General features: G+C 38.7%; 1 protein-coding gene and 1 non-coding gene across 2 annotated transcripts in view; one reads left to right on the forward strand and one right to left on the reverse strand.

The window, feature by feature from the left end:
* GPC6 (glypican 6) overlaps positions 1-21828 on the forward strand; it is a 1190689-nt gene that overhangs the window by 280431 nt on the left and 888430 nt on the right. The window contains exon 2 of the mRNA XM_061133003.1: positions 17349-17507. Coding sequence (XP_060988986.1) covers positions 17349-17507 — 159 coding nt within the window. The remainder of the gene's footprint in view (positions 1-17348; positions 17508-21828) is intronic.
* Positions 15478-15549, reverse strand: TRNAG-GCC (transfer RNA glycine (anticodon GCC)). Its single transcript has one exon. It is a non-coding gene; the product is annotated as a tRNA-Gly (tRNA).

Genomic DNA, 21828 nt, shown 5'->3' on the forward strand with positions numbered 1-21828 from the left:
ATCATCATCTGTGGGTGAATTTGTAGGCAGCAGTTTGATTTATGCAATATGGGTTACAGAACAAGAGAGATATAAGTCAGCATCTCTGGTCAGTTGACATGTAGAAGGTCACTGGGAACTGGTGAATTACTGTTGGCCTGGATTTGATGAGCATTGTTGGAGCAGTATAACTCGATTTTTACCAAGCATGCCCATAGAAATGCCATTCAGGTCGTAGAATTGTAGATGTCTTTGAACATTTGAATATGAAGTTTTTTGGCAATGTCTAAGATAACATGGTGGAGAAGGCAATGGCACCCCACTCCAGTACTCTTGCCTGGAAAATCCCATGGACGGAGGAGCCTGGTAGGCTGCAGTCCATGGGGTAGCTAAGAGTCAGACACGCCTGAGCGACTTCACTTTGATTTTTCACTTTCATGCATTGGAGAAGGCAATGGCAACCCACTCCAGTGTTCTTGCCTGGAGAATCCCAGGTACGGTGGAGCCTGGTGGACTGCTGTCTATGGGGTCGCACAGAGTTGGACACGACTGAAGAGACTTAGCAGCAGCAAGATAACATGGCAAATGAACTGTGAGTAGGCATGAAATTGACAGCATATTTATAAATCTTGCTTAAACATCTCGGTTCTCAGTTCAGTTTGGTGGCTCAGTGGTATTCAACTCTTTGCAACCCCCTGGACCGCAGCATGCCAGGCCTCGCTGTCCATCACCAACTCCTGGAGCTTGTTCAAACTCATGTCCATCGAGTTGGTGATGCCATCCAGCCATCTCATCCTCTGTCGTCCCCGTCTCCTCCTGCCTTCAATCTTTCCAAGCATCAGGGTCTTTTGCAATGAGTCAGTTCTTCACATCAGGTGGCCAAAGTATTGGAGCTTGAGCTTGAGCATCAGTCGTTTCAATGAATATTCAGGATTGAATTCATTTAGCAGTTATGGGTCTCTCTTCTGGGCCCCAAGATAATGCATCTATGAAACACAAGTAAAAAATAAGCCTGTATAAATTCTTTTAGGAAGCATGGCAAAGATGTCTTAGTCATCTCTAGGTATACTTCCAAGGACGACATCTTGATGCTGAAGAAGAAAACATGCATAATATCAGTTCAACCTATCTTAAGAAGCATCAGCTAATTATGGTTTCACAAGTATGCATTAGTAAGTGGGCTCTTTGCTTTTTTTTATTGCTTCAACATAGTATTGAACTCTGACTTCCAAACTTTTTGCCTACATGTAGTATAAGAAATGGGGCTTCCCTGTTGGCTCAGAGGTTAAAGCGTCAGCCTGCAATGCCAGAGACCCGGGTTCGACCCCTGAGTCAGGAAGATACCCTGGAGAAAGAAATGACAACCCCAGTATTGCCTGGAGAATCCCATGGAGAGAGGAGCCTGGTAGGCTATAGTCCACGGGGTCACAAAAAGTCAGACATGACTGAGTGACTTCACTTCACTATAAGAAATAACACTGTTCATTACAGCCTATTATATACATACTGTATAGAAGAATAGCACAACTTTTTTTTTTTCATTTATATTAGTTGGAGGCTAATTACTTACGTTAATGTAGTGGTTTTTGCCATACATTGATATGAATCAGCCATGGATTTACATATGTTCCCCATCCTGAACGCCCCTCCCACCTCCCTCCCCATCCCATCTCTCTGGGTCATCCTAGTGCACCAGCCCTGAGCACTTGTCTCATGCATCAAACCTGGACTGGCAATCTGTTTCACAATTGATAATATACATGTTTCAATGCTATTCTCTCAGATCATCCCACCCTTGCCTTCTCCCACAGAGTCCAAAAGTCTGTTCTATACATCTGTGTCTCTTTTTCTGTCTTGCATATAGGGTTATCATTACCATCTTTCTAAATTCCAGATATATGCGTTAGTGTACTGTATTGGTATTTTTCTTTCTGGCTTACTTCACTTTGTATAATGGGCTCCAGTTTCATCCACCTCATTAGAACTGATTCAAATGTATTCTTTTTAATGGCTGAGTAATATTCCATTGTGTATATGTACCACAGCTTTTTATTCATTCATCTGCTGATGGACATCTAGGTTACTTCCATGTCCTGGCAATTATAAACAGTGCTGTGATGAACATTGGGGTACACATGTCTCTTTCAGATCTGGTTTCCTCGGTGTGTGTGCCCAGGAGTGGGATTGCTGTGTTGTATGGCAGTTCTATTCCCGGTTTTTCAAGGAATCTCCACACTGTTCCCCATAGTGGCTGTACTAGTTTGCATTCCCACCAACAGTGTAAGAGGGTTCCCTTTTCTCCACAAACTCTCCAGCACTTATTGCTTGTAGACTTTTGGATAGCAGCCATTCTGACTGACCTGAAATGATACCTCATTGTGGTTTTTTTTCTCCCCATTTATTTTTATTAGTCGGAGGCTAATTACTTAACAATATTGTAGTGGTTTTTGTCATACATTGACATGAATCAGCCATGGCCTCAATGTGATTTTAATTTGCATTTCTCTAATAATGAGTGATGTTGAGCATCTTTTCATGTGTTTGTTAGCCATCTGTATATCTTATTTGGAGAAATGTTTGTTTAGTTCTTTGGCCCATTTTTTGATTGTGTCGTTTATTTTTCTAGAATTGAGCTTCAGGAGTTGCTTGTATATTTTTGAGATTAATTCTTTGTCTGTTGCTTCATTTGCTATTATTTTCTCCCATTCTGAAGGTTGTCTTTTCACCTTGCTTATAGTTTCCTTTGTTGTGCAAAAGCTTTTAAGCTTAATTAGGTCCCATTTGTTTATTTTTGCTTTTATTTCGAATATTCTGGGAGGTGGGTCATACTGTGATTTATGTCAGAGAGTGTTTTGCCTATATTCTCCTCTAGGAGTTTTATAGTTTCTGGCCTTACATTTAGATCTTTAATCCATTTTGAGTTTATTTTTGTGTATGGTGTTAGAAAGTGTTCTAGTTTCATTCATTTATAAGTGGTTGACCAGTTTTCCCAGCACCACTTGTTAAAGAGGTTGTCTTTACTCCATTGTATACTCTTGCCTCCTTTGTCGAAGATAAGGTGTCCATAGGTGCGTAGATTTATCTCTGGGCTTTCTATTCTGTTCCATTGATCTATATTTCTGTCTTTGTGCCAGTACCATACTGTCTTGATGACTGTGGCTTTGTCGTAGAGCCTGAAGTGAGGCAGGTTGATTTCTCCAGTTCCATTCTTCTTTCTCAAGATTGCTTTGGCAATTTGAGGATTTTGTGTTTCCATACAAATTGTGAAATTATTTATTCTGGTTCTGTGAAAAATACCGTTGGTAGCTTGATAGGGATTGCATTGAATCTATAGATTGCTTTGGGTAGCATAGTCATTTTCACAATATTGATTCTTCCAATCCATGAACACGGTATATTTCTCCATCTGTTTGTGTCCTCTTTGATTTCTTTCATCAGTGTTTTATAGTTTTCTATATATAGGTCTTTTGTTTCTTTAGGTAGATATATTCCTAAGTATTTTATTCTTTTTGTTGCAATGGTGAATGGAATTGTTTCCTTAATTCCTCTTTCTATTTTCTCATTGTTAGTGTATAGGAATGCAAGGGATTTCTGTGTGTTAATTTCATATCCTGCAACTTTACTATATTCATTGATTAGATCTAGTAATTTTCTGGTAGAGTCTTTAGGGTTTTCTATGTAGAGGATCATGTCGTCTGCAAACAATGAGAGTTTTACTTTTTCTTTTCCTATCTGGATTCCTTTTACTTCTTTTTCTCCTCTGATTGCTGTGGCCTAAACTTCCAAAACTATGTTGAATAGCAGTGGTGAGAGTGGGCACCCTTGTCTTGTTCCTTACTTTAGGGGAAATGCTTTCTATTTTTAACCATTGGGGATAATGTTTGCTGTGGGTTTGTCATATATATAGCTTTTACTATATTGAGGTATGTTCCTTCTATTCCTGCTTTCTGGAGAGTTTTTTTTTTTTTTTATCATAAATAGATGTTGAATTTTGTCATAGGCTTTTTCTGCATCTATTGAAATAATCATATGGGTTTTAACTTTCAGTTTGTTAATGTGGTGTATTACATTGATTGATTTGTGGATATTAAAGAATCCTTGCATCCCTGGGATAAAGCCCACTTGGTCATGATGTATAATCTTTTTAATATGTTGTTGGATTCTGTTTGCTAGAATTTTGTTAAGGATTTTGGCATCTATGTTCATCAGTGATATTGGCCTGTAGTTTTCTTTTTTTGTGGCATCTTTGTCTGATTTTGGTATTAGGGTGATGGTGGTCTCATAGAATGAGTTTGGAAGTTTACCTTCTTCTGCAATTTTCTGGAAGATTTTGAGTAAGATAAGTGTTAGCTCTTCTCTAAATTTTTGGTAGAATTCAGCTGTGAAGCCATCTGGTCCTGGGCTTTTGTTTGCTAGAAGATTTCTGATTACAGTTTTGATTTCTGTGCTTGTGATGGGTCTGTTAAGATCTTCTATTTCTTCCTGGTTCAGTTTTGGAAAGTTGTAGTTTTCTAAGAATTTGTCCATTTCTTCCAAGTTGTCTATTTTATTGGCATATTGCTGCTGGTAGTAGTCTCTTATGATCCTTTGAATTTCTGTGTTGTCTGTTTTGATCTCTCCATTTTCATTTATAATTTTGTTGGTTTGCCTCTTCTCCCTTTGTTTCTTGATGAGTCTAGGTAATGCTTTGTCAATTTTTTTTATCCTACAAGAAACCAGCTTTTGGCTTTGTTGATTTTTGCTATGGTCTCTTGTTTCTTTTGCATTTATTTCTGCCCTAATTTTTAAGATTTCTTTCCTTCTGCTAACCCTGGGGTTCTTCATTTCTTCCTTCTCTAGTTGCTTTAGGTGTAGAGTTAGGTTACTTATTTGACTTTTTCTTGTTTCTTGATGTAAGCCTGTAATGCTATGAACCTTTCCCTTAGCAGTGCTTTTACAGTGTCCCATAGGTTTTGGGTTGTTGCGTTTTCATTTTCACTCATTTCTATGCGTATTTTGATTTCTTCTATGATTTGTTGGTTATTCAGAAGCATGTTATTTAGCCTCCATATGTTGGAATTTTTAATAGTTTTTTTCCTTGTAATTGAGATCTAATCTTACTGCATTGAGTAGCACAACTTTTTTTTTTTATTTTTTAGCACAACTTTTTTAATGGGATTGTTTTGTTTCTCTTTTTATTTTTTAAATTAAAAAAAATGTATTGGACTATAGTTGCTTCACAATGCTATTTTCCACTGTATAACAAAGTGAATCAGCCATATGTACACATATATCCCCTCATTTTTGGATTTCCTTCCCATTTACATACCACAGAGCATTGGGTAGAGTTCCCTGTGCTATATATAGGTTCTCATTAGTTATTTATATTGGAAGCTTTTATAAGAAACACTTACCCTTAATTCATATGATCAGCTCTGAAGTACGCTATTTTATTTTAAACATGAATTCTTGTGGACTTGTGCTAAATGAATTCAGGTCCTGTTGTTTGAAAGATATGCAAACCAGGGTGAAGTGAGAGAAACAGGTGAAACCTTTCCTTGGATGTTCCTGCTTGCTGTTGAAACATGAAAGATAGGCAGTACTTCTGCTGCTTACTGAGAGAGTATGTAGGCAAGTTACAATTAAAGAGTTTCTGTTGGTAATGCTGTGCTTAGGATCTAGGAGGTGAGTGAATGGTGAGAATTATGTACTCCTTTAGATCGTATGCCTATCAGTAAGGTGGTCTTAAATATAGATGCATCTTTCTATGCTGGACTCCAAGCTTCTTAAGCATGCTCTTCTTATCCCTTAGCACCAGGCATACTACTTAACCTGTTAATTGTATTTTATAAATGGTAATTGAATAAGCGAAGGAATGGATGAAGGACTGAAAAGAACAGAAGAGTCAAATGCACTCACCATTTGTTACAGAACGTCCCATGTGCTAAAAGCTATGCTAGGGCAATGAGTACCACAAAGATGAATAAGACAGGCTCATAATGACTGGTTTGGGATTTAACAACAGTGGGCATGAGCAGATGGCTATGGGATAGTGAACCTTAGGTTTTTATAACAGTACCATAGAGGAACAGCTTCTGTCTCAACTCTGCTATTCCCTGTGTCCTGGAATAGCAGCCACTATCTGGGAATGAAAATTGCAAAATGTGGGTCAGTTACCTTGATTCACCCTTCCATGACATTATCCCTGCTTGTGACTCATTGTGACTTTTCCTTTAAGCACACAGTTTAGCCAAGGTCCCCATTCCTAAAATAACTAGTCTATTTCACTCTTTCTAGCCTCTTTGGGAAATTCTTTACGTTAGTAGCTAGAGATGGCTGGGGAGAACCAGTTTTCTTTTAAGGCAAATAGGTATTTGGCCGTTAGATCCCAATGTGAGTTATAGAAATGGCAGATTCCATTGGTCTAGGATCATTTTCATTGAATTTGAGGACCTAAGGAATTGAAGTGAAAAGTGAAAGTGTTAGTCCCTTAGTCATGTCCTACTCTGTGACCCCAAGGACTATAGTCCACCAGGCTCCTCTGTCCATGGAGTTTTCCAGGCAAAAATACTGGAATGGGTAGTCATTCCCATCTCTAGGGGATCTTCCTGACCCAAGGGTGGAACCCAGGTCTCCTGCATTGTAGGTGGATTCTTTACTGTCTGAGCCACCTTGGAAGCTCAAGTAATTGAAAGAAGAAGCCAGTCAACAACACACAATACTTGAGCTTCATGCCATGGTGCAACCAGAAGTGGCACATGCCAGCCAATGAGAGTGCAGTTAATTTTGCAGGAATTTTTGAACCTATTGTTAAACGCAATCATTATTTAAAAACCACATTGTATATATGATTGACTAATGTGGGAGAATTTGGGTTTTCAAACACAACTTGGTCCAAGAGATGAAATGGCATCAGGAATCTGCTGTTTTCCTCTTCATAGAGCCTCCACATGGCTCTCGGATACTCCAAGCCACATGCTTCCTGTTTTAGTTTGGGCTGCTGTATCAAAATACTGAGTTGCTTGTCATGTATCAATTAATTTAGTCACTTGTATAAAAGGAAGTTTTCATTTTTATTTTTAACTTTGTTTTTTAGTATTTAACTTATTTTATGTAGAACTATTTCAAATGTAGGTACAACAAATACTGAAAGCTGTGAAAAATAAAAATCACGTTGTATAAATTTATAATTAATTATATTAAAAATAAGGTAATAAATTTTCAAAACTCATCACTTTCTAATCATTTTATTATTACTTACATTCTTGATGTCTTTGTATCTGTAAGGAAGAAGTGTTATGTGATGGTGTCTATTCCCAACTGGAAATTCAGGGGCATCATTTTGGTAACTAGAAATCAGTTGTGGTGAGAGTATTTATACCATGGAAATTCCCAAACTATAAATTAGGATGCCCCTTCAAAACCTACAGTTGCTTGTTAAACAGTTACCAATACAACACTCACCCAGTATCTCTGATACTGGGATTGATGGGCACTGAGAAGGGAAAAAAGAATAAGCAATGGTTCTAAACTTTGTGTATAACCTACATGTATATGTATTTTTGAGTATACATAGAGAGAGAGGTTTATTTTTAGAAACTGGCTCAAGAGATGTGATTTTGGGGCTGGCAGTTCTGAAATCTGTAGGGTAGGCAGGCAGACTGAAAACTCAGAGTTGATGCTTCAGTCTTAAAGCAGAATTTCTTCTTCTCAAGGAAACCTCAGTTTTTGCCCATGAGGGCTTTCAATCGATTGGATGAGGCCCACCCACAGTATGGAGAGTAATCTCCTCTACTTAAAATCACACATCTTAACCACATCTACAAAACACCTTCACAGCAACACCTAGATTAATGTTTCGTTAAATTACTGGGTACCATAGCCTAGCCACATTAATACAAAACTGTAATTTTCTGTGACACTCCTAGACTAGAAGAAATACTATTTTACTTCTGGTTAAAATTCAAACAATTAAAATGCATTTATATCCTAAAGAACTGAGTAGCCATATGAAAATCCAATACATAAAAAATGTAAGAAAAAAGATAGGTGTATATCAAAGAGTGGACATGAAGGACATGAAGGAATCCAAAACCTTGACTTGGCTTTTTGCTTATCTTGTTCTCAGATGCTTACAGATTATAACTGAAGTTTTCCATACTTAGAAAACTTTCAGTTTGATTTTGAAATGCAGAAATAATTAGATCAAGATTTCTTTACTGGACTTCCTTCTTAGAGAACAATCTAGAGACTAAAAAATTAACTTTTGGATGTTGAGATTTTATTATCAACATGACTACTTTCTGTATCAATATTTTATATTGAGACTACAACCTGGTGAGTGTAATATTCAGAGGAGTAAGAAAGGAAATGTCCCCTTGGAAAACCACTGAGTTGATCAGACTGGTGTTTATCAGAAGGTGCATCTCTTGGGATAGCATGCTCATTAATTCTCCACTGTCCATCATTCCCCAATTCAATTTTGGTACACCTCTCAGTGGGGTACTGCCTTTTGATCATTTCTCACTCTAATGTTTTTCTGATTCTGTTAATACCTCAACAACTAAATACAGGGATATGATTAGAAGAGGCTCAAAAGACTCAAGGAACAGTGCAATAATTCACCTCTTACCTTTTACTGTGACCAAGATGCCAAAAACTTACACTGTTATTAAGCACCCTCCTGCCTATGGATTTAGAATAATTAACTATGAAACTCTGATTCATCAATTAGCTTTGAGATTACATTTTATATTTGCTTCTCATTAGCTTTTTTTTGAAATGTGGTAAGTTGAGTGGCTGTTAGTGGTGTATTTGAATCATGGAATTACCTCGTCATTCAGATTTGCTGTTGTCCCTGTGAAATTTAACCACAATTTTGTTGAGCTGTTGCCTATGCAGAAGAAGAAAACTTGCCAGCAATTCAATTATTTTCTGAAAATCTTTCTATTCTTTACTCTCTTTAAATACTGGGAAAGACTATGCTATGCATTCTTTTGTGTTTGTGTATACACCTTTGTGCATCTTCACTTACAAATATTGACAATCATTTATATTAGGATAGTGCTTTCATTAAATGTTTCAAAGTCTTACATGTATGAATTTAAAAAGATGTAGTCATTTTAAGACAAGGAGAAACCACTTCTATTTAAATTTCATCCATCTATTCAGTTCAGTTCAGTTGCTCAGTCATGTCTGACTCTTTGTGACCCATGGACTACAGCACTCCAGGCTTCCCTGTCCTTCACCATCTCCTTCAGCTTGTTCAAACTCATGTTCATAGAGTCAGTCATACTATCCAACAATCTCATCCTCTGTCATCCCCGTCTCCTCCTACTTTGAATTTTCCAAGCATCAGGGTCTTTTCCAGTGAGTCAGTTCTTCACATCAGGTGGCCAAAGGATTGGAATTTCAGCTTCAGCATCAGTCCTTCCAATGAATATTCAGGACTGATTTCCTTTAGGATGGACTGGTTTGGTTTTCTTGCAGTCCAAGCGACTCTTAAGAGTCTTCTCCAACACTACAGTTCAAAGCATCAATTCTTCGGCACTCAGTTTTCTTTATAGTCCACCTCTCACATCCCTTCATGATTACTGGGAAAACCATAGCTTTGACTAGATGGACATTTGTTGGCAAGCTAATGTCTCTACTTTTTAATATGCTGTCTAGGTTGGTCATAGCTTTTCTTCCAAGGAGCAAGCGTCTTTTAATTTCATGGCTGCAATCATGATCGGCAGTGATTTTGGAGCCCAAGAAAATAAAGTCTGTCAGTTTCCATTGTTTCCTCATCTATTTGCCATGAAGTGATGGGACTGGATGCCATGATCTTTGTTTCTTGAATGTTGAGTGTTAAGCCAGCTTTTTCACTTTCCTCTGTCACCTTCATCAAGAGGCTCTTTAGTTCCTCTTTGCTTTCTGCCATAAGGATTGTGTCATCTGCATATCTGAGGTTACTGATATTTCTCCCAGCAATCTTGATTCCAGCTTGTGCTTTATCCAGCTTAGCATTTTGCATGAAGTCCTCTGCATATAAGTTAAATAAGCATGGTGACAATATATATACCCATGAACAGCATGAAAAGATCAAACCATTGACAAGGTTAATAATTTTACTATATATCAAGTCAAGGTAAGATGTGAGAAAAAGCAAAGATAGCTTTTCCTACTCCAGCTGCTGCGTACTCTCTGAGACCATCCTGATTCAAGCACTGCCCACTCTCTGTCCCACAAACTCCTTACTCTTTGCTAATTTTAACCACATTGCTATTCTTTGCCCTAACTTCAGCCCCAGATCATCAGCTTTTCTGAAATAACAAATGCAAGGAAACGATAAAGGCCAGAAACATTGGCACAAGATCCATGAAGGTGGGATCTTTACAACTTAGAGCATTATGTTTGAAATCCTATTTATGCAATTCTTGGAACAGATTTAAACAACTCATGGGTGCCACTCAAAGAATTATTTTTACAGCATGCAGAGTGAAAATTTTGTAACTAAGGGAACTGGTAGTCAAAGTCTTTATCAGGAAGTCAAAAACATGAAGGAGGACACAATTGTAGCTTCTTTGAGTGATAAGATCCGCTGAATTTCTCAAATCTTGTGTGAAAGTTTAAAAATTTCTGATTATGGCACCGAACAACTTTGTGAAAGAAAAGCAGCCCTCAAGACACGAAAGGATCATTTATAATAACCTTTCACACTGAAAAATGTTAAAGAAGTGCTTATTTGGAGGTCTGGGGAATTTGAATTTAAGGAAATGAACTGGAACACAGATTTGAAAAATACTGCTTTTCTCAATTCTGCCACTTCTGATTAGCTCATAGAGGAACTTTATAATACTAAAAACAGTCCAGGACTATTAACTCCAATTTAAATTTTCTTAGCTATCAGAAACTCAGCTAAAAGTTCACTTACTCTTAACTTTCCTAAACCTGTTTCCTTCGATTCTTTGCTCCAGTCAGCTTACCAGGCACCAGATGAACAAAATGAATGGTTATTTGACGTGACATATCAAATGATGAGGAGACTCTATCTGGGTACCAGACACAGCTAATTGACTGTGGGGATTCTAATAGTTCAAGGTTGAGAGAACTTTGGCATAGAACACATGCTCCGAAGAGGGCCAAGTCTAAGACAAATATTGCACTCTAATCAAATGGAATTTATAGGATCAGACATTGAAGTGCTCTGCATTGGGAGCTCTTGCTATCTTCTTTGTATTTTTGAGTTTTTTTTTTTTTTTTTATTTCCTACCTACTTTCTTTTTTAAAATAATCTTCAGCTTGCTTTTATTCTGTTTTTTTTTTTAATTGGAAAATAATTGCTCTACAATGTTGCATTGGTTTCTGCCATACAACTGTGCGAACCAGTCATAACTATATATATATAGTCCCTCCCTTGTGAGCCTCCCTGCCTCCTACTTACCTTCTAGGAAGTGTCAGGGTAGTCATTTCCCTCCACGCTCCAAGCTCTATAAAACCAAGTGTTTGGCTGTCTGTCGTCTGTGAAATGTGACTCATTCGGTGCATTGCATTTTTGTTGTTTGTTTATTTGGGATGGGCATTCTGAGGTCCCCATGTGTCACCTCCGAGGGCAGTGAGTCTCCGGTCACTGACCCACAGAGGCCGGCATCTGCGGTAAATGAGGGCCTCCTGTCTCCTGCTTTTCCCACCGTGCCACTCACCAGGTCTATTCCTGGAGGCTTTCAGACACTGGGCCCTCCCTGGAGGGAGCTCCATCTGGCAAGCGTCACATTTCTGCTGTTACCTCAGCATCTTGGAGTGAAAACGAACTCCTGGGCTGGCATTCATGGAAAGACTTTGTAAAGAAAGGGTGACACGTAGTTGAAAAGAGTATGTAGAGGGAGGAACAGCTCCATCTCTTCTGTCTTGGAAAACAGATGACAATTTACGGTGTGAGTGTATGTCCCAGAGCCTTCACTCATCCTCTGTCTTCCGGTGGAACTCCCTTCTTTCACATTTACCATCCCCCTTATTTATTTTAGTTACAATAAAATCCCAGCTTCGATTCCTTCTTTGTGTGTGTGTGTTTAATTTTTATTGGAGTATAGTTGATTTACAATCGTGTGTCAGTTCCAGGTGTGAAATGAGCAAAGTGAATCAGTCATACATATACATATATCCACTCTTTTTTGATTCTCTTCCAATATAGGTCATTAAAGAGTATTGAGTAGAATTATCTGTCTTATACAGTAAGTCCTTATTAGTCATCTATTTTATATATAGTAGTGTGTATATATCAGCCTTAACCTTCCAATTTATCTCTACTTCACCTCTTAGCCCTTGGTAACCATTAGTCTTCTACATCTGTAACTCTATTTCTGTTTTATAGATAAGTTCATTTGTACCTTTTTTTTTTAGATTCCACATATAGGCAATATCTTATGATTGTTGTCTTTCTCTGACTTCACTCAGTGTGACAATTCTAGGTCCATTCTTTCCACTGCAAATATCATTACTTCATTATTTTTTATGGCTGAGTAATACCAATATTTATTTTAGAGCTAATGATGATTTCTGTAAAAATTCAGGAAGTTGGGAATTCACTAGCCTGAACTTCAGGTGCCCTAAAAAACAATCACATGTATAAACTGATTGCCTGACCTTGCATCTAATCTTACTGGATGTGAACCTACCATCATGATTTGCACAGAGGAGATTTTCAATACATGTTTGATATGTCAAGGCACAGTCATCAAAGTTTCAGCCTTACATTTTCTGCCGTTATTGTCTCTTATCCTGACCTTCCAGAACCATCTATTTAGTATCTTTATTATTAGTGATCTTGGAGGTGCCTGGTGGTGCTCCAATTGAGTTAAATATTATATCTAGTTATGGAATAGGTAACATATAGGGAACCTAAGGGGATCTGAGAAAGGAGTGTGGGTGGGAAACTCTAAAAGGACAACAGATTTTTTTCACCTTCATAAAGTACAACTTGGGAAGAAACCCATTATTAACAAAAATACTTATAAGTGTCAGGAAGTATGTAAGCTGAGAAAAGTTTCATATTCTTGCTCTGTGGAGAAATTGTGAGTGGTAATACTTTATCCAGCCAAGTAGCTGTCATGTCTGATTTCAGAAAGTCAATACTTCACGTGTTACAGACCTTATGGTCTCTTTCATAACTACTCTGCTCTTCTAACCCTACAGCAGCCATAAACAAGGTATAAATGAGTGGGTGGGACTGTTATCCAATAAAACTTTATTTATGGACAATTAAATTGGGATTTCATAAAGCATCACATAGCACATAATATCATTTTTAAAATTTTTTTAAAAGCAATTTTTCTTACAGGTCTTACCAGTACAGATGGCAGCCTGGATTTGGGCCAGAGGCTATGTTTGACCCTGTTCTAGGGTCAAAACTGAAACAGATTAACACTCTCACTCAAAACAGAATTAGCCAGTTGTCCTAAGTCTTTTTGGCCAGTCAAAGTCATCAGTTGTTTTCACAGTTATCAGTGGCCTCTGATGAGGGGGAGAGAGGAGCTATTAAGAATTTAATTCCTCCACAACCTTCTTCTCCAGTGATGCATTAGGAAGGAAGCAAGGCTCAGTCTCAATGGACTGCATGTTTCATGACCTCTGGTTCTGTTTGTTTGGGGACATCATCGTGGTCTCTTCCTAGGTTCTCTAAGAGGCACTTTGCATAAAAGATTCACTCTTCTTGTAGCATTATTCTTCAACATTCTGGTGATTTCCCCATATCTTCACTTTTTCTAATTTGTCTATCTCTGTCTTTCCATCTCTTTAGTTTTTTTTTTTCTCTCTGCCAGGAACAAAGGAGGAGACATCAGTTACCTTCTTAAGGACACTATAGTTCATTAAAAAAAAATATCACCCTGCTTTGCACTAGTAAGTCAACTGCCTACATATATCTTCATGGCCTTATACACACACACAGAAGAAACAGGTTTGGTTTAAATTTGCCCTGCTAATAAGTACCTTTCTCCTTTTATTTATCACCTGAGATAAAATACTGATTTTCTTGGAGCGATTAGAAATTAGAAAACCACCAATCCATCTAATTTCATGAATGTAGATCCACAGGGTTTCTTTCACAAATATCCCCAGTACAACTATTACCCTCAGGTCATGAAATGTTTATTTTCTTTTGGTCAGTTTTTCACCAGAAGTCCCATGCCTTTTGCTGTAAACTCACTTGTAATGATTCAGAAATAGAATGCAGTCCCAATGTACTACTAAATCCTGAGAAATGGATGTTTCATTTGTGGATGATATAGTAGAAATGGAATAGAGTTTTTTGTTTTTTGTTTTTTTTTTTTAGTAGTTTATAACAGGTCAGAGAAATGATCATTCTGCAGAGTTGTTAATATTAAATATCTATTTGATCTGGAAATAGTGTTGTTCTTATCAGTTAGTTTTAATATTTTTAAAAAGAAAATTAGTGATTTGTGGACCATTTGCCACACTTATTCCTTTCCAGTCTCTTCAACTCTAGAACTATGCTTCTCAATGGGATGTGAGTTTCAGAAGCACTTGGGGAAAAATTTCAAAATTTTCATGTCCTATCCCACCCCCTTTTGGAATGGTTTGCCCCTTCAAATCAGAGCCCATCAGGAACACACCTGTGTCGAATGAGTTATCACTCAATTCAGCAAGTGAGAATATACCATATAGAATCTCAGGATTTCTCAGTTAGAGGGACTTTGCAGGCATGGGTGCCTAGTCGCTTCAGTTGTACTTGATTCTTTGAGACCCTATGAACTGTAGCCCCCAGGCTGCTCTGTCTATGAGATTCTCCAGGCAAGGATACTAGAGTGGGTTCCATGCCCTCCTCCAGGTTTCTTCCCGACCCAGGGATCAAACCCACGCCTCTTGTGTCTCCTGCGTTGGCAAGTGGGTTCTTTACCACTCTTGCCACCTGGGAAGCCCAAGAGGGACTTTAACAGATTCTTTGATAGGGTTTGGATTTTGGTGGATGATGTGTGGGAAGTGCTCAAAGAAGCAGCCCTTCACCCTAGATCAAATGCTCTCAGAAAGTGGAGGTAATTCCATAGTAAGGTATCTCAACCAATGTGACCAGCAAGGGGGTTGACTATGACGAAGATCAATCAATAGAAGGAAAAATGTAAAAGTACAGATGCTCATCTTGCCAGTGAGGGGAGATGTTTGGTACTTTTGGATGGCACAATCACCTTGTTTTTGTCTGTGTTTAGACAAAATTTTTATGTGGCCTTGCTTTGTCTCATGTCCATGGTGTCAGAATGATCTTGTCTGAGGTGGGTGTTTTGTGAGCTTGTTTATGTGTAATAGACTATGGTGACCTGGCCATGAGTGCCAGGCTGGATTCTCAATGTCCAGAGCAGTTTGTTTTGTCTTTATGCATATGTACCCCCTACCCTACTTTTAAGTCGCTCAGTCATGTCCGACTCTTTGCGACCCCATGGACTGTAGCTCACCAGGCTTCTCCGTCCATGGGATTCTCCAGGCAAGAATACTGGAGTGGGTTGCCATTTCCTTCTTCAGGGGATCTTCCCGACCCAGGGATCGAACCTGGGTCTCCCGCATGGCAGGCAGACGCTTTAACCTCTGAGCCACCAGGGAAGCCCCATGCATATGTACCCCCTGCCCTCCTTTCTGGTATAATTTTTCATAACATACTGTTTAAGCTTTTATTAGAAAATATTTGAATTGCACAGAAAAGTAATGATAGTAATATAATAAACACCATGCAAATATCTGGCAACTTATGAAGTAAAAGATTACAGCTAAAAGTATTTGGTAATTTCTCTCAAATCCTAATTCCTCCTGGGAGGAAACGGTTACCTTGAATTTGATGTTTATCATTCTCAAGTACACTGCATGTTCCTTCCTTTTTAAAAAAGATATTCATAATGTTTTATGGTCTCTTTCCCTTTCAGGAATTATATAAGTTCTAACTTTAATGCAGACCTATGATCCTTTTTTTATTCTGAGGTTGTTTTAAGTAGGCATGAAAGCATCCAACTTCATGAAGAATCATGAGACAGGCACCCTATACTTCACATGGGGCATAATTTTACATAAGTGCTGTTAAACATGATAAATGAATTTTAATCACCACATCAAGTACTCTGTTCATTTGCTTTCTCCATGCCCTACGGTGATTTTAATCACAGGGGCAATTTGTTGGTTTTATTTAGCAAAATGTTGGGTGGATATTCCTTCTTCCCTCCACTGGCTCTCTTAAACATTTTTGACACTAACGGAGCTGAATCAATTGGAAATTCACATTTTATGCAATAACAGACCATTTTAATTTCATGAAGCAAGCCAGGGTTTGGCTTCCACTTGCGAAGAGCACTGAAGAAAGCAATATTGTCAAAAGAAGCGGCCCAGTATATCCAGAGATAAATCTATCAAATTAAACCCAAGGCTTTCATTAGCTTTTACTTTACATTTCCCTACGACATAAGCATTAATTAAACCCATTGGCGTCTTTCCCCTTGCAGGAGACATTTCTCTCTGACAAGGAATGTCAACCAAGGGAACGCGTGGCATGGGAGACCTGCCAGTAAAATCACACTTGGTCTCACAGGGAGGAAGGCTGATGCGTTCTGACGGTCAGACAGGCAGACATGGAACTCAGTGAATGATTGCCATCTCTTCTTGCCCTCGCCGTCTAACAGCCTATGGTGATGGGCTGACTGTTTCTTGCCCCACTCGAGATTTCTAAAGATAAGCACACTTATAACTGTGTTGCATCTCTTGTCACCTGTTGTTACTTGGTACATCTCAAATAAAAGCAGGGACCCTGTGGCCTTCTGAGGTCTTTAATGTACCTCTACTTATGTGACAGGGGCTGGAACTAAATGTCAGGTCTCTTAGTCACTTTGGGTGCTACGACAGAAATACCATAAACTGGGTGGCTTATAAATAGCAAACATCTACTTCTCATATTTCCAGAGGCTGGATAGTTTAAGATCACATCACTTGTGGATTCAGTGCCTGGTAAGGGTCTACTCCCTGATTCAAGACCCCATCTTTTGTCTGTGTTCCCATGTGGCAGAAAGGGCAAGCTCGGTCTCTTGGGGGACTCTTCTCTAGGTCTTGAGTGTGGGTACCAATCCCATTCATGACCTAAACACTTCCCTAAGGCCCCATCTCCTAACATCGTCACCTTGGGGGTTAGGATTCAACACATGAATTTATTGGGGAGGACAGAGACTATCAGACCGTGGGCTCAGGTTCAACTTGAGTCTGGAGTATTTGGAATGGTAGACACCCCACGGCCCAGATAAAAGTCCATGGACAGGACTGAGGGGCTGGTGAAACAGAGACCCCAGTATTTGAGGGAAATGCCAGAGAAACAAACACCCTGAAGGCCTGATCATTCTGTGCTGACATTTCCTTCCTTCTTGCAGGAGAACACTTAAGAATCTGTCCTCAAGAGTACACGTGCTGTACCACGGAAATGGAAGACAAGCTCAGTCAACAGAGCAAGCTGGAGTTTGAAAACCTGGTGGAGGGGACAAGCCACTTTGTGCGCACCACGTTCGTGTCCAGGCACAAGAAGTTTGACGGTAGGTGACAGCTTTTCCTTCTCCTTGGACTGGGTGTGCTTTGCGGTGCTAGATTCTTGATCCTAAATGGAAGACATTTGCTTTAAGTGGAAGCTTTTCTTTCCTTCTTAAACATTTATACCTGTGTCTATTTTTAGGAAAGCCGTGAGCACTCTTGACAGTTTGTACAGCTTGGCAAAACCTGAGTTAACAAAGAGCTGTGTGGCATTTGCAGTTTGCCTGTGAGATTTATTTGGAATGATTTTGGCTTACATTTTCATTATCAGAGTGATTCTAAGTCAGCTTTTGTCACACCATAGCTCGTCTTCAGTTTCCATCTAGGGATTTGCCTTGAAGTCATTAAATGTCATTTAAAATTATTTGAAATAGAACGTCGCTTTTAAGAGGACAGACTTGTTTTAAGTGCCAGTTGATGTGGACACCTTTATTTTAGAATGTACCTTTCCTGTACTGTAAATAACTGCATTTTATATTGTAGTTGAAATCATCTGGCAGAAGGTTTTGACCCTTCATTGATTTCCTGATTATAAGCAATTGACTTCATTTCTATATTCTGTTTGTTAAATAAACATTTTGTATTAGAAAACACAATGAGCAAAAATAAGTATGAGTAGGATTCAGTGTTGGATTTTCCCATCAGAGCCTCAGAAAGATTTTCAAGAGCAATCTGACTTTTATCAACTGAATGAATAATGGTAACAATAAAGATAAATATTCTTGGGTAGTGAGGTGTTGTCAGTGCTCTGTGAAATGAATGCCCCTTACTATGGCTCCTTGTAAACCAGACTTTCAAATTGTAGGGACCCTTTCCTGAGTGCCTTGGTCTTAGGAAATTGCCTGACAGAAACAGAACAGCCATTCATTTCCTCCATCCTTTCCAATCAATGCACAACAAAGCTGGTTCAGAAAAATCTTGCTAAGTTTATCTTTTTTTTTTTTTTTTCTTTCTCTCTCTGTAGTAGATACAATGTTCTGCTTGGTGGCTGCTTTAAATTGGCTGCACCAATGTCTCTTAGATTAGTCCTCCAGGTTCTAAAATCAAGATTATGTGACATTTTCTGTGGAAGTGAAAGGGATTTATATTGTTGCAAGTATATTTCAGCGTTTTCACGTTCTTCCTCTTTCTCTCACTCTGCATCCAACTGTATGTGCGGATGTATATAAAAGTAACTCTTTATTTAGATATGATGCTGTGACTATTGTTCCCTTGAGTGCAACTAGCAAGGACTTGGGAGTTGGCCTTGATTTACAGATTACAAATCCAGTGACTTTTAGGAGCCCTGAAGGGGCTCTGTTCTTGAGGAACTATAATGTACAGGATTACTTCAAATTGAAACAAATTGAGGTGTGTTATCCTGTGTTACAGAAAGCAGGGGAGGGTAACCTGCTGCTCTGACTTCGACCTGTATCTTTAGAAAACAGCTCTTAGTGCTTTTATAAAGTTGTGCTCCAAAATTAAGTAGGAATAATCCCAGGGCAGTATTCACGTTGTGCATGCGTGCAAGCTCAGTCACTTTAGTCGTATCCAACTCTCTGCCACCCTATGGACTGTAGCCTGCCAGGTAATTCTGTCCATGGGATTCTCTAGGCAAGAATACTGGAGTAGGTTGCCATGCCCTCCTGTAGGAGATCTTCCTGATCCAGGGGTCAAACCTGTGTCTCTTGCATTGCAGGTGGATTCTTTACCGCTGAACCTCTGGGGAAGCCCATGTTACATAATATATATTCCTTTAAATAAAAATATTAGACTTAAGGTAGATTTTTGTTGTTTTTTTTTTTTTTTAATAATGAGTAAAGCTATTCAACAAGACTGAGTCAGGTACTTCCTGTATTCGTCTATCAATGACTTTCAATATCTGTGGATTTATAATTATTAAACCCAGATGTGTTTCTCCTATTAAAAAAAACACTCTCTCTTTCTTGCTTTCTCTCTCTCTGTGCCTCTATCTTTACAGGTATGTTCTAAATTGTTCTAATGTGCTTAAGGGTCTTATGTTAGTCGATTTGACAGGACATTGATTTTGCCAAGATTTGATCTGACATGGGGGTGATGAATTCTTTAACAACAGTGCGTTTCATTGTTGTTGCATTAGGCTGGGATGGGAGAGAAGTTAAGGTATTTTTTAAGGAAGCTTTCAGCTATTTTTTTTTTCCCCCAAAATATAGATGGGATCTGGTGAGCTTAGTTTCTAAAGAGTTGTCTTCAAAACTTATAAAAATTAGTCCTCATGATAATTTCTGCCCTTTGAGCAATTTCATGAAGGTCATCCATGCAATTGTATGATTTATCTTTTTATCCCACAAAAGCAATCCTGCTAAGTCACCTTTCAGGAATGCTGGTACATTCATGAGGGCAGTTTTCCATTTGTTCCCTTAACACTTTTTTAACCATTTCCTGGTGGTATTTAGTGATGACTATCAGCTGGTGTGCACAGGACGCCTTCCTGGGATCTTGTGGAATGTTATTGTTTGGATTTTATATTCCTGGATGAACCTGATGGTGCTTTGAGGAGCTTTATTTTTAGTAGCTTCCTATTCTGAATCATTTTGCATGATTGCTGGAATCTCTTGACCCAAAGTGTTCATTTTGCATCTCTGCCTCTGGTTCCACTTTCTCAGAGATCTTGATTTCTCATTTGGATTTTAGGCATCTTTGTTGGTTCTGTGTTCTTTATTATATGAAAGAGGACTGTATCATATAAGAAGGTGGCCACTTACCTTCCTATTTTCAATAAGTACAGCAACAATTTAAATTGCACCTAATATATGTGATTCAAGTCCAAACTCTATTCAGAGTGGCTAGATTCAATCGCAGTTAATCATTAGTCTACAGTCTAGTCATTATGCTAGAAATGTTTTTATTCCATTTAGCTTGTCATTTTGTGGTAGAGGTGACTTTTAAAATTTGAAATTCAGAAACGTTTAACAGAACATAACATTACATTTATTGTCATATTCTTTCCCATTTTCTATTAATATCTTTGGTAATATTTAGTAGATACTGTATAAAATTATAAATATTCATTGCCTGGTTGGAAGCTAAACTTGAATGACTATGAATTTTCCCCAATTTCCTAAAAGGGCCCAGCTTTGCTCCCTAACCCCATTAGCTAAAAATGTATTGCTGTGAATCAATGAATAGAAAAAAAGGGTAGCTGTGAGGCAATGAATTGAAAAAGTATATAAAACCAATTGTAGAAATTTTCACTCTTCAGCAGTGAATTTCCTTATAGATGAGTAGATTCCCCTCCCCCTTTAAATACAGAGTTGAAATATGATGATTGTATATACAAGTTTGTATCCTTGGCACCAGTACTCTTCCAAGTGTCTTACATGATTTTTATTTGTTTGTTTGTTCTCCCTTTTCTGGCCAAATCTCCACCTCTGCTTGGCGTTACACATCCCTGCGAACCCCTCACCTGTTGGCCAGAACCTGCCCACCGCTGATTCTCAGACATGGGGATGCTCTCAGTTTGCTCCGCAGCCAAGCCTAGATTTTCCAGCACACCCCAGTGGTTAAAATTATGGATGAAGGCCAGCCAGGTACACCTGGAAGTATGATCACAATTCTATTCCCTGACTTAATGGCCTTTCTCACTTTTGCCAAGTACCCCAGATAGCCAGAAATATACAAACAAATGGATCATATAAAGATAGAGTGACATCTTTGTGGACCCACTCATTTTCCTAGCATTTTGGTGTTTAGTAACTGCCCAACCTGTCCGATTGGCATCTGTGTCCAAATCCCAGTGGCTGTCTTGCTTCAAATTTTGTTAGGATCCTAGGAAAGTGGAGGGCAACCAAATCCTTTGATAATAGGAATGGTGATAATACGCAACATCTGGCCATGTTCCTCGCCCAGTACAGACGTCAGCCTGTTTACCAGCAGTGAGCTGCAGTGCAGAGCTACATAGACTCTCAGTGGCAGAGTCAGCACCCTGTCCCAGGCTGAGCCCTCCTGAGTGCTTGCTCTTAGTCACAACCACCCCATAATCTCCCTCGTGTTCTCTAGTCCCCAAATGTGCTGAGATTTCACCATCAGCAGCATCTTTTCCTCTATCTCCCACCACCAGTTACTCCCAGTAATTGTGGGGAAGAGGTGGAAATGTCTTACAGAAAAATGTGGCAAGAGATTAAAAAAAAAAATCCTTAAAGAAAGAAAAGAAAATTACTCACCTAAATATAGTCCAGCTCCCAAGGAACTTGGAGCCTGGAGAGAGTAAACGACTTGCCAAGTTTCCACCAAGAATGATGAAACCAAGACTGTAACCTGATGCTCTTGACTTACATCAGACTTATAAATAGTAATATGATAGCAAGT

The sequence above is a fragment of the Dama dama genome, chromosome 30 (assembly GCF_033118175.1).
Source record: "Dama dama isolate Ldn47 chromosome 30, ASM3311817v1, whole genome shotgun sequence".
Taxonomy (NCBI): Eukaryota; Metazoa; Chordata; class Mammalia; order Artiodactyla; family Cervidae; genus Dama; species Dama dama.